The sequence below is a fragment of the Pseudoliparis swirei genome, chromosome 20, assembly GCF_029220125.1.
Source record: "Pseudoliparis swirei isolate HS2019 ecotype Mariana Trench chromosome 20, NWPU_hadal_v1, whole genome shotgun sequence".
NCBI lineage: Eukaryota > Metazoa > Chordata > Actinopteri > Perciformes > Liparidae > Pseudoliparis > Pseudoliparis swirei.
Genome location: NC_079407.1, coordinates 12772672 through 12786343, shown reverse-complemented (window position 1 = coordinate 12786343; position 13672 = coordinate 12772672). Strand labels below are relative to the sequence as shown.

General features: G+C 43.4%; 1 protein-coding gene and 1 long non-coding RNA gene across 8 annotated transcripts; one reads left to right on the top strand and one right to left on the bottom strand.

Annotated features, from left to right (window-relative positions):
* Positions 1-289: 289 nt before the first annotated feature.
* LOC130211153 (uncharacterized) lies at positions 290-1269 on the bottom strand. The gene is made up of 2 exons (XR_008834941.1): positions 903-1269; positions 290-740 (listed from the first exon to the last, which is right to left on the bottom strand). It is a non-coding gene; the product is annotated as an uncharacterized LOC130211153 (long non-coding RNA).
* A 1352-nt stretch (positions 1270-2621) lies between these two features.
* Positions 2622-7233, top strand: LOC130211152 (THAP domain-containing protein 5-like). 7 transcript variants are annotated; one of them, XM_056441808.1, is made up of 6 exons: positions 2622-2810; positions 4007-4190; positions 5769-5912; positions 5994-6433; positions 6578-6764; positions 6879-7233. In XM_056441808.1, the coding sequence occupies exons 1-6, from the start codon at positions 2737-2739 to the stop codon at positions 7044-7046; spliced, it is 1197 nt and encodes a 398-aa protein (XP_056297783.1). In that variant the 5' UTR covers positions 2622-2736; the 3' UTR covers positions 7047-7233. The 7 variants fall into 7 exon arrangements, with proteins under 7 accessions (XP_056297783.1, XP_056297777.1, XP_056297781.1 ...); XM_056441806.1 differs by adding an exon at positions 3020-3428 and having other exon boundaries at positions 2721-2810; positions 5769-6433; XM_056441805.1 differs by adding an exon at positions 2999-3428 and having other exon boundaries at positions 2723-2810; positions 5769-6433.
* Positions 7234-13672: the final 6439 nt, after the last annotated feature.

The following is a 13672-nucleotide window of genomic DNA, read 5'->3' as shown; positions in this document are numbered from 1 at the left end:
TGATGTCCGGCTGTCGGGGAGACCGACTTATGAGCCTGAAACAAGTGATACAATGGTGGCTAATGTATGAAGTTATCATGGCTTCACCGCCCTAAACCGGCTGCAACCGTCTTGTGTGTGTATATTTTGGGGTGTACGTTAGTTACCTAGGTCAGAGGTCACTGAACAAGCTATCTTCCAGTGCCTTACTCACACTGGCAGGGGGTCAACACACCGTGTCACTATCAATAGTTGGTGTTTCAGGTCCAGCCTTTCCCATTACAGATTAAAAATGAAATTCGTGCCAGACTTTGAAGACAACAGAAGTGTTTATTCAAAAAGAACATATTTCTCCCTTTAGACCCCCAACATTTGAAGAAAAGAAAAAAACATTCCGTCAGTTGAACCAATTAAAAAGCACAGACAATAACAACTTAGACACACAAAAAAACATCAGCGTTGGCAATTTCTCCTTGAGATGTCGATGAGGCCTTTGAGTCCATCTTTGAACGGTTGTGGCAGATTATTCACTGCATTGTCCAGCAGGACACTTGTATCAGGGCACTGCAGAGCAAATTCCCTCACTGCAGCTTCCTGGTCCTGTAAACTTGGAAATGGGTTGGTGCCAAAGTCTGACACTCGTGTCAGTGACCCCACTTCCTGGTCGTACCAGTCTGCAGCCACAGATGCATTTGGCAAAAGGTCTGTCGACAGCTTCTTTGGGCATCCATCTCTGGCCAAGTAATTTGGTATCCCCCTCCCTGTAATAATAATTCAATGTGGCTGTCACAACCATGCCATGTATTGCAACATGCTCCTTCTAGTATTTGATTAAACATGTTTAAGAAACATTCAAGAGTAAAACATTTTGAAAATAATTATTCACATTAAAAAAGGCTTGAAAGACCAACCCGAAGACATACCAGGAATCCTGTGTGCATTCCATGCTTGCACAGTTCGGTTAACACCGATCTGGGCCAACTGGCATGTCAAAGATGACACACAGAACCGAGTCATCTGGTCCTCCATGTCCAGCTCCTCCTGATCCACCAGTTGGACCAATGCAGCTTTCAACGGGTAGTTAACTCGGTTGTTAATTTCTGGCCAGATTCTCTCGATTCTGTGATTCTGTCATTGCAAAATAGAGACATTTTCAGATTCTTGATAAACAAATATTTTCCCCGCCCCCCCAGACTAACTTACTTTCACACATTTCAATATCTTCAGTTAACCATTCTGAATAATTAATGAAAGTGTGAAATAGTTATTTAATTACATGTTGATTAACTGTGTTGCATCAAACAATGCAACGATGAAGTGAGAAGGTGATTCTTGCTGTGTACATGAATATTAAACTTCCCGTCGTCACCACTGTCGCTAACATATCCAGGTTTAATTCTTTATTCTTTATATTGACAAATTAATATTCTTCTAACGTTACCCTGCTATGTGTTTGCATCGTTAAAATATCCCCGTTTAATTCTTTATTCTTTATATTGATTAATTAATATTCTTCTAAGGTCAATACGAATATGTATCACTGGCTTTTATTTTGACTTCATTTTAAGCATTTCCGTTCTGTTGTTTTTGGTTTCAGACAGCAGAAACGAAATACGGAGGTGGTATTCCGTTTTTCCGTTTTTGGTTTTCAAACGGAAAACGAAAAAACCACGTGATTTCCGTATTCCGTATTTGGAATGAAACGAAAAAACAAACTAACAAAACGTACACGGACCCTCCATCCCGGCGGCTCCGCTCCTCTGATGCCAACCTCCTCTCCATTCCTCACAGGACCAAGCACCGGACATGGGGTGACAGAGCCTTCTACATTTCTGCCCCCTCCCTCTGGAACTCTCCCCAAAATCATCCGTGACTGCACCGAACTTTCATCGTTTAAATCACTAATCAAAATCCACCTGTTCAAAACTGCTTTTAATGTGTGATTGTGTGCTCTGAACGTTCTTATTTGCTTTTATCGTTTGTTTTTATTGTAATTTTTAATGCTTAGCTTTTAGGAATTTTTAAATTATGTGTTGTAAAGCGTCTTTGAATATTATGTAAAGCGCTATAGAAATTTGATGTATTATTATTATTATTAGTCCCACAGTGGGGAAATTTCAGGAAACCTTAAAGTAACAGCTTAAAGCTAATCATGCTTTCATACGTTTTACTTGAGTACAATTCTGAATGAAGGACTTTTACTTATAAAAAGTTTGTATACACTAGTTTACTAGATGTACTTCAGTAAAAGATGCAGAGCACCAACACGGCATGTTATTGTAGCTTTATAAAAAACGAAAGCCGTAGGCCTGTGCCGAACCGTGCCAGCCGCTCGATCCGCTCTGCGCATGTGCGTAATCACCTACCCAGAAATACTGCGGAAAAGACCCGCCCCCATTCTCCCTCTGATTGGCTACTCGATGCTAAATGTAACGTTAGCCTAGCCATGCTAACAGGTCTAACTAGAATCTAGATTCACCGGTTAAGAGCAACTCAGCCGCAGCAGCTAACGCTTTTTACTCGTAATATGAAGAGAGGGAATTTGTTCCAAGGAGCAATATAATTTAGTTGTACTGACTCTATATTTTCTAGAGCGAATGTCGCTTTACTCTGACGTCACGACTCGCAACAGCTGATGGCCAGTCGGCAACTATGCGCCACGAGTTGACAACACACAGCACGCGTTTCACCTTGTTGTGATCCCACTTGGACACAAAGACGGTCAGCCTTCAATAACAATAACACCACCGACCTGAGATGCCGAAATATTGTTCTGTCCCAAACTGCAAGAATGATTCCGGAAACTGCGGCGACAGGAAGAGCTTCTACAAGTAAGCAGCTTAAACTAATTTGAGTCGTCTCTGACTTCAAGGGACGTGTTCCTAAGTCAGGCTTTTCGCCGCGTCAGTTCCTACTGCATATTTGATGACTGAAATTAATCACTGTGATTCTGAAGTATCTACAATTTTCAGCATTGTTTTAATATTAGTTAATGGCGCCTTTTGTTTGACCTTTTGAGTGCTGATTGAATCCTGTTTAGACTGGTGGACACCGACGGCCAATTTCCCCTTAAGCTCATGATTCACGGACTCCATGCAATGGCAGAAGAAGTACTCAGATCCTCAACTTTAGTCCAAGTAGGGATACCCAAGTCTGAAAATACTTAATTACAAGTAAAAGTCCAGGATTCAAATTATTATCAGAAAATGTGCTAAAAGTATCATAAGTGAAAAGTCATGTAATAATAATAAAAATGTCCTTTATTTATCCCTGTAGGGAAATTCCTCTCTGCATTGACCTGTCCTTAATTATTAAGGAGCAGTGGGCGGCAGTAAAGCGCCCGGGGAGCAACTCGGGGTTCAACTATGGCGAGAGCGGGGATCGAACCATCTACCTTGTGGTTACTGGACGACCACTCTCCCCCACTGAGCTACAGCTGACTCCCAAATGTAGAATACACATGTATTAATCTTCTTCCCCAATGTGGAGCCAGTATTTATCTTACATTTTTATCTCAAGTATAAAGTTATATAAAATGGAACTGCTCGTACAATACGTGTCAACATTGTACTCAAAGTACTCGAGCAAATGTCTTTACTTCCATTCTGCCACTGACAATATGTTGGTACAACAATTCTACTGGAAATATAATCCTAAATAATTACAACCCGAGAACAGTGACCAGAAGAATAGAAACCGGTCGTCAACAACATAAAGCAGCAAGCTTTGCAGTCACTGCTGCCATTGTAGCTTTGACATGTGCATGTAATTAGATACAGTACCGCCACTAAGTACAGCCTGGGATACCACCAGTGGGGGATTGCATTATACATCATACAGGGGCTCAAGACTAAATGGGCTGAGTCCACAGCGTCCAATATCCAGCGAGAGGGTGTGGGCGTAGTTCTGAGAATGTGGAGAAGTCACTTTTCAATGATGCATTTTCCCTGTATGTTTTTCTTGCATTTTACATCAATGATCTGGTGTTGTCCAGTGCCTCACATCCGCAGTCTTCGTTGTGCTCCAGGTTCCCCCTCCAGGACCCGGTCCGGCTGCAGCAGTGGCTGAGGAACATGCGGCGCGCCAACTGGGCTCCCTCTCGGCATCAGTATATTTGCCACGAGCATTTTGCGCCTTCGTGCTTCAAGGTGCGCTGGGGGATCCGGTACCTTGAGAGCGACGCTGTGCCCACAGTCTTCCAGGACGCCGAGGTAAAACACCAAGAAGCTTCTTTGACCATCACTTTGGCACGTCGTTATTGTGCTGAATCTGATCTTCTTTTCAGGAAGCTGGTAATCTGTACCACAATTTTTGATTTATGATGTGTTCACGATGTGATTCCATTGAAAAACAATAAATTACCACATTCAATAATTGTCCATCCAACCCTAATTGTGAGAAGATTGTTGTGTTATGTAATGTAATATTGTATATTTTAATCATTACTAGGCACCTAAACAAGGTGATCTGCACATGTATTGACTGAATTGATTATCTAGGGCAGGCCTATTCAACTAGCGGCCCGCGGGTCGGATGCGGCCCGTTTGAGTTTAACTAGGGCCCGCAAGACTGCCTGCAAATCAGTATAGCTTGGTAAGAAAAAATAAAACTGACGGACACGCCTCTTTTATACATTGAGACATCTAACCCAGAGCCATCGAGTTTCACTGTTGCCTCAACCAAACCTGTATGGTTACAGCAGGGGTGCTCAATACGTCGATCGTGGCGACCTGCCATTCGATCGCGGCGTAGTATTGGTAGATCGCATGACATTAAAAAAAATTGGCCCGCCCCCCTGTCACTTTCTCTATAGCGCCACATTACAGCAGCAGCATTTCATTTCTGTCTCTACATGTCGCGTTAACAGTCCTCTGCCCGCCGTCTCGTGCGCCGCAGAGCTCCGGGACCGGTTTGCGATCGCCTTGACTTGGTCACATAATAAGTAGCTCGCATGCTGAAAAAGTGTGAGCACCCCTGGGTTACATCTTTATGTTACGCACCGTGTTGGTTGCCGGTGTTACACCCCTACTGGTTTTCAAACCTACTAGTTTCCCTACCGTGCGTGCATTGTGTTCTCTTAACATCTGCAGCGGGGCTCTGTGTCGCTCACCAGATTCACAAACATATTGCTGGAGATCTTCAAGCCACCGTTCATATCCATTTCGGCGATTACGATTGTATGAGTGAGCAGCGCATCACAGCCACAGATGAAGAAATACATTTTAGAAAAAATAAAAATATAAAGATCGCCCGACCTGGTTTCGATCCCTTTCACGCAAATGGAGTCTGCACTCAAAGACACGCAGTCTGTGCGCTGCGCCACCAGATATTAGTTTCAGCTCAAGTAATTTATATATTGATCCATTAAGTCACATTTCTTATGTTTTCATGGGAACAGTTTGGTCGAAGGGATCTGAAACAACTGGTTACCTTGAGCGGATATTTACACTTTGAAACATGTTTATATTGATGCTTGTTCGCAACACTTTTGCCACACAATACCGACGCATTTTCGTGTGTGACTGTTTACCTGTGGAAATATACATTACTGTTTTTCATTTTTAGCCATTATTTGATCAATATTCTGTGCGGCCCTCACACCCCCCGTGATTTTCTTATTCGGCCCACTTGCTACTGAAGTTGAATAGCCCTGATCTAGGGTATTCAAAGTCTTATTTTTGTCCAATATTGACCAGATTCCTGATGAGTCGATATGTTTTATGATTGCAACACTAAAGCTGAACTGTCATGGTGCTTTTTGCTCAGCACACACTCCTTCTGCTTTCTAGAAAAGGAAAGCGTCTTACGAGATCATCGTGGACCCGTCACAGCAGGCAGAAACCAGCCGGTTGGAGGCAAGCGGCCTCGGGGGGTCTGACCACTTCCCTTTCACTTTACTCCAGATGGTCAACGATCTAAGTAACGCCGAGGAGGTGATCGTGATGTCCGAATGCCCCGCCAGCGAGGGTCTGGATGAGCTCCTGAACGTAATCCCCACTGCCATCTTAACGCAGGGCCACGTGCTGGTGAGCGAAGACGCGACTGGCGCCCCGAAGGAGCCCTCGGACACCCCTGAGGGCGGCGAAACTCAAGTCATCGCCTACTTCGAGAGCATACCGAACGTTTTCCCTGGGGAGGCCGCCGCCCTGCTCAGCATCTGCCCGGACACAGTGCTGTCGTCCGCTCTGAGCTCCAAGCCCATCACGTCCACTCTGCCCATCGTGTCCAAGCACACGGCGCGCTCCCCGACGTCCCTGGTCCTCACCGCGGAGAGGTTGGACATGGACGAGGAAGAGGGGGAGGAGGACGGATCGTCGGAGGAGGACGGATCATCGTCGGAGGAGGATGGTGCGTCAGAAGAGGAAGAAGAAGACGAGGAGGATGGTGCGTCAGAAGAAGAAGAAGAGGAGGAGGAGGCCGACGACGACGGAGCGGAGCCGCTGGATGAGCACTGGTGAGCACCGACTCTCAAGTTCACGGTCACGTCTGTGTTTTCTTTCTTTTTCCGGTGTGGAGGGAAGTCGCCCGCCTCTTTCACCGCGTTTACAACCCCCCCCTCTCTCTCTCTCTCTCTCTCTCCGTTCTTTTATGCACGCAGCTACCACAAGAGCAGTCTGAGCAAGGAGCAGCTGGAGGTGATCGTGGCCGAGCTGCAGAAGAAGGTGAAGGTGCTGCAGCAGCGCCACCGCCGCCACCTGGAAAAGCTCCTGGGCCTGGAGAGCACGGTGAGCCAGCTGGGGCAAAGCAACCTGCTGAACGAGGAGCGCCTGCAGCTGCTGGAGAGGGTGAGTCCAGATTCACCTTCAAAATAGAGCTCCGCTCATTCGCCGCTCACGTTTCTTGTCGGCTGTCGGTGCATTCTACCAATTCACTCTCGGTCGTCCCCTTATCCTTCTCAGGCTTACGTACAGACCAGCGCAGCGGTGTCGGATGCCGGGGCCACCGTGGCCATCATCTACGACATCATCGCCCGCTGCGATAAAAGCCTCAGGGCTTTTGTTGTTTCAACGACAGGGCCGATGTCGTTGAAACAACACATTGAATGTAGCGCGGCGGCGTGTTGTTGAATCTGCTGTGAGAGTTGCACAAACGTGGTTGTGTAATATGTGACGGTGTTGAATGTAGGGTTTCTTTTCTTTTTATTTAAGCGCTCCACACTCTACCCTCCCCCTCTTCCACCAACCAATTTTTGTTTGATTTTGAGCTTATTTTTGTTTGATGATGCACATATTAAATGAATAAAACAACAAACTACTACCATTGTGCTTTGATTTTTTAAGTGAATGTACATTTTAGCTTTTAAAAAGAACCAAAGATTACACAACCAACTCACAGAGGTTTAAGCTCCTGTTGTCGACGTGGAGACGGTGCTGTCACCTAAAGAACACCATGTGCGTTTTACTGCAGTACTTGTGAAGACTGATAATGATTTTTTATATATATATATATATATTGTATATGTAATGAAATATATACATTTTAAAAAACATTGTTAGTATTCACAAGTATGTATATGTGTATATATATATACAGTTTGATGAAGAGGATTTAAATGAGCAACCAATGTTTCCCATGTTATTTTAGTGACAACTGTCTATCATGACGCTACACCGGCTGTCTAAAGGTGGGCGTTTCCTATGCTAATGAGCAACTATCAGCCACACCTAAACCAAATGTTCATTCAGCAATCAGCACATCTGGGTAGGGGCAGAAGAACGTTTGTCGCATCTGGAGTGGACTTCATTAATTTTTTCTCTTGGGAGAACTTTAGAGCAATGTCAGTGAATGTTGCTGTCTGATTTACTGGAACAGAACAACACAGCCTATAGTTGCTTTGAATATCCAAATTCAAATTTGACAAGTATACAAACCCGCACTATTAAAGTGTGGTGAGCACTCCGATGTGAAAATATGCATTTCTTTTTCTTTATTTTTATGCCGTTTAGTCACCTCCAGCTTTAATTGCAAAAGATTCACTGTGCAGCATATACAACCGCACCAATCTAGGACAATGTACTGCTGTTATTGAAGAATCCTCTTGTAGGTCTTTAGCATGACCACTTGGGGGCAGCAGAATATTTAGATTCTGCTCCTCTGCTCGAATACTTTAGTTAAGTTGGAAAAGTATGATGTTTGTATGAAATATTAGTTTCTTTAATCAGACTTCTCTTCTTTTTTTTTTAACAATTGTTGACAGTACCAGTGCCTTGCATATTCTTGGCCAGAAGCTGTTCAGTGAGTGGAGAATGTTACACACTCCAAGCTACATTTTTCCAAATGCGCTGCAGCTGTCACCTCAAAGTTGAAACTTATTTGGTTCTCCTGCGTAACTGGAAAGTGAAGGGAGGAAGTGAGTGTTTCTTATCTGCTCACCTGGGAGGCACTGAGATGGAATGTAAGGGAGGGATCTGCTCTTTTCATCTGACAGGGAACTTTATCAGCAGGTACATTAGAGGATACTTGGCTCCACAATGAGCTGATGGGTAGATGTTCCCCCGAAATGTATGCATGCACAAAGTGATTTTGACAGAACAGCCTGACCCAAGAGATCCTTTGGCTCACATTGTGGTGCTCCATCCTCCCTTAAGTTCCTCATTTAATGTTGGTAAAGACTGACCACAGTGTTATTTATGATCACCTCAGAAATGTAATGGTGGCTGACACCTGTTCAGCTGCTCACTGCTGAACTACCTTTTCTTGAACTCACATTATACATATTCTTATCTTATCCTAAAGAAACAGTTCACCCCAAAATGAAAAATACCTAACTTTGGTGTTTATCAGTTTTAGTGTTTGACGTTAATAAGTAACTTTAAAAAAGCTGAAAGTGAAATATCGGGTTCACCTTAAAGGTCAGCCCACCTTATCCTGAAGTAGTTGCTATAGTTCAGGGCTATCCCCCTTTGCTTTAATGAGCAGGTGGGAAGCAAGACTTGGGTCCTGAGGAGTTGCAGCATTTATTCACAGATACATTTTGTTAACATTCTATAATGTTTGGACTGAACTCATCATCACAAACACCTCGCTAACACAGCGCTGGCCTTGCTACACGCCGTAGAAATAGAAGACAGAGGAGCCTCCATGGGGCAGACACACACCTGGCAACCTTGCAGCTCAACTAATTGATGCTGCAGCGAAGTTATTGGGGAAATGACGATGTGTCCAAGACACTGCATGCAACACGGTGGCTGCTAACTCTCCCAGACAGATGAATTGGGAACTTGGTTCCTGTTTTTTGCGCATACACCACAGCTGGTAAATAATGGAATTAACCTGTTATCATTACAGCTGGGCGGCCTGTTCGGCACTTCAACCACGGAACCCCAGCATGCATGGCACTTAATCATTTATTAACAGCTGACAAGGGTCTGCAATCTATCAGGAAATTAAAATCTAAATTAGCATCAATATGTTGTCAGTTGCTTAAATACTTGCATATCAGCATATGTGTTCCTAGTCTTGAATATAAGTGGCACTGAGCTTGTGGGGCTCAAAGCGCCCCCAAAAAACATTTGAAAAACTCAACAGAAATTTAGTTTAGTTTATTTCGATCAGTAAAATATACAACAATCAAATTTCAACAAAAGAAGAGCTATTTAGCTTATAAGTGCCCTAACCTATGATTTCTCAAAAAACTTATTTCAAAGAAGCATATATATGTATATATATATACATACATACACATAAATATACATATATATATATACACACATACATACACATATACACACACATACATACACATACATATATACAAAAACAAACAAACTTTTCAAGTTTCGAATTTCAATAACGTGTCCCCATTAACCGTTACTTCTTATGTTTCATCAATGATGTTATGTCTATACTTCTCCAGAGTCATGTCTTTAAATTTGTTCTTGAATATCACCAGATTTTTAAATAACGCTAATCCGCTGATTTAAGATATTGAGGAATAGGCATTGGGGTCGGTGCATTGTGAGTCGGCTGTTGAAGGACCTAGGCGTCCCAACCACTGGCATAGCAGACCGGCTCCAGCGACGCATAATGTCTCCTCTCTGGCCGAGATTGAACCAGAACTTGTGCAGAGTACTAGTCCCTCCAGTTAATCCAGGATGCTGTGGCTTATGTACTCACTAAAACTAAGAAAAGAGATCACATTACCCCTGTATTAGCTGCTCTGCACTGGCTCCGCTAAAATTCTTCTCCTAACCTACAAAGCCTTGATTGGTGATGCTCCATCATACATGAAGGAGCTTGTAGTACCATATTGCCCCACTAGAGAGCTGCGATCACTAAATGCGGGACTACTTGTGGTTCATAGTCTAAAAAAAAGTAGGATGGGAGCCAGAGCCTTCAGTTATCAAGCTCCTCTTTTATGGAAACAGCTTCCACCTTCAGTCCGGGAGGCAGACAGTCACCTCATGTAAGACTGAAGACTTTCCTCTTTGACAGAGCTTATAGTTAGGGCTGAATCAGGTTCACCTGGTCCAGCCCCTTGATATGCTGCTATAGGCTTATAGGTTGCTGGGGGGCGTTTAGGATACACTGAGCACCTATCTCCTCTTTTCTCTCTCCTTATGGATGACTTTTCATCTCTCCATTGCACATTAATAACTTTGCTTCCTTCCGGAGTCCTTGTGTAATCACATCTCAGAGGGTCCATTGGACCTGGCTGGGTCTGATGCCATGGCCCTGCTGATGAGCCCCGCCCACTCCTCCTCTCTACCTCCATCTGCCTGATGGATCATGGAGGTCTGGATCGTGGTCCAAGCCTACTAAGAACTATTCATACACTCTGTTATACTCATTGAATGTGTTGTAACTCTGTAATGATTCCTTCGGTACACATGACATCTCTTGCTTCTGTCCATCTGGGGAGAGGGATCCTCCTCTGTTGCTCCCCTGAAGATTTCTTCCCTTTTTTCCCTATGAAAGTTTTGGGAGTTTTTCCTGATCCAATGTGAGGTCCTGGTAGAGGGTTGTCTATGTATACAGATTGTAAAGCCCTTTGAGGCGAATTTGTGATATTGGGGCTACAAAGTAAACTGAATCGAATTGAATTGAGTTGTAGGAGCTGGAACTGGAGCGGTACTAACTACACACAGTCAAGCTCACATCCACTTATAGTAGTATAGAGGCTGGGGACATGGAATCCAAATAAGGAGTTGTGGTCAAAAGTTCATCAGTACCTGTCGTACTGGCAACCTAAGAATCCATCGGTAAACAACATTGGTAAAGGAGATGGTGAAGCTGATGAAGGAGACCCTTCAAGCTTGCCTGGCCTTGGGGTCAGCAGGCAGGAACCAGTTGGCCAAAAGAGCTGCAACTGCAGCAGTTGCCAAAGCAAAAACCTGGTGATTAAAGCGACTATCGAGAAAGACTTTGGGTTGGCCTCAAGGAAGTTCTGGCAAACTCTTCCAAACCGATAACGTGTCTTAGGCTGTGTTCAGCAGCAAAAGACAAATGCACACCCAGAGTTGGGATATTGTTGAGCAGTGGAATGAGCACTTTGAGGAACTTCTCAACAGGACCAATACAAAGTCCATGAGGAGGCAGAGTTTGAAGAACAATCCATATCCCTGGCAGAAGTCGCTGAGCTAATCCTCAAACTACTTGGCTGCAAGGACCAGAGATTTGCCCTGAGATGCTGAAGGCTCTGGACATTGTTGGTATGTCTTGGCTGACATGCCTCTTCAGTGTCGGGAAAGTGCCTGATGAGGGAAAAACCTGGATGCTGATTCTCTTTTTTTTTAAAGGGGACCGGAGATTGTGCTTCAATTATCGGGGCACCGCTGAGCCTCGTTGGGAAAGTTTATTCAGAGATCTAAAAAGGAGATTCCAACCGATCGTCAAATTGTATACTCGACACAAAGTCAAAACAATGTCCAGTGGGTGTTGGCATCCATCAGAGGTATCTCTCGTCACTAGGGATGGGAATCTCTAGGCTACGATGCAATTATAAACAATTATTGAATTCATCTTTTAATTTCAATTAACAAGACACACACGTATTATATTTGTTGCGTTCAGGGGTAGCAGGAAAGAATTGAGTTCCCAATGAGTCAAATTAGTTTAAATTGTCCAATTATGGAATTTTCTGCTTCGAGTAGATTTGTATATCTAGTTGACAGTGACAGAGAGAATAACTTCCAGAAATGAAATAGAATAAACTTGACCTAATACAAACATGCAAGGCACCAGCCAGCAGTAATGCAGAACAACAAATGATAGTCAAATGGTAAGATGTATTAATTGAGTGAATTAAAAGCTAAAGAAAGAATTGGACATGTTTTAAGAGGAAGTAGGCAGATGTGAGTAATTCAGGAATGTGTGTGGAGGACATTGAAAGTCAAGGGAGGGGGATCCTGATTTGGAAAGTGTGAGTAACTTGGGTGTGTGTATGGATAAGCAGTAAATGTCATGGTTTTAAAAAACACTAAAACTTCCTGATAGGGTTTAGTTCTGCATTCTATGTAAACATTGTAGTAACATGTCCACAGTTGGACAGGTCTGTTTCAGACTGATTTTAATGAGACACAAAGAAGACGGTCGTGTGATCAACAGTATATTACTAAAGCTTTTTTTTACTGCTAATGCGAAAAGCAGCCATCTTGGATTTTGAAGTCAGGGTTGGTGAAGTTAGTATAGTCAAAAATCTGACTTCAGGAGACGCTCCAGTCATGGACTTTAAATAAGAAGTGGACGTAGAAACCCTAACATCACCGTTTGGTTTGTGGACTATGGTGTTGAAGCCGAGAGTTTGATATTTTGTCCGTCGCCATCTTGGTTTTTTGCAACCTGAAGTGACATTAAAAGGGTAAAGCTTGAACAACAGAGTTCTGAACAGGACATATGACATATTTGACAACAATGTGACAATTAATTTTCCCGAACAGAGAAAATGACTTTGAAAGGGTTCATGTTGTAAGAGGAAAACACGGACACTTCACTTGTCAGAACCGGAGGTAACGTGAAGTTAAAATGTCCGACTACGCAGTTCAAACGTATGCAGCATCATACAGAGTACTGCGCCTCAACATGTTCTTTAGAAGACTTTAATCGGACATGACTCCCGCTGACAAAGTTTCCGACAGAAAACCTATTATAGTTCTGTAACTTTGATTCACAGAGAAGTTTTCTTGTTGAATCAATTCCTTTGAAGCTCTGTTTTGGTTCAGATATGGACTTAGATAACTTTGCTGTTGCAGGTAAGAAACCTCAGGAGTGGATTTCTGTTCCCACTGAGTGGACAGAGTGAACCTGTGTTGTTTTCAGGGAGGGAAGGGCTTTCTCTTTCCGACTTCAGGTGCCAGGCAACCTCTCCCATATTCCCCAGTATCGGTCATGTGACCAGAGTTTGACCAGAGCCAGCAGCGCATGACAACAGAGACTCACAGAATGCCTTTTTCTCCTCTTTTTTGACAGTCAACCAGGTTTAGGTATTTGATGAGATTCAGTTTCATAGCCTTTAGGAACCTTTAGGTTACTAAGCCTGTGTGCGTTTATATTGTTGGTGGTTGTTTCTTGTCAAAATATGAAAATCTTACTCACAGCTCACGTTTCATTTGATTCTTTGTTTTTAAGTTGCTTTGAAGTCCACCTGTAATCAATGATTAGCTTAACAATGACCAAACAAGCCTGAGGGTCTTAGATAAGTCACTGGAACAGCACGCAGGAAACTGTTCACCAGTAAACTGCCATGAGGCTCTGT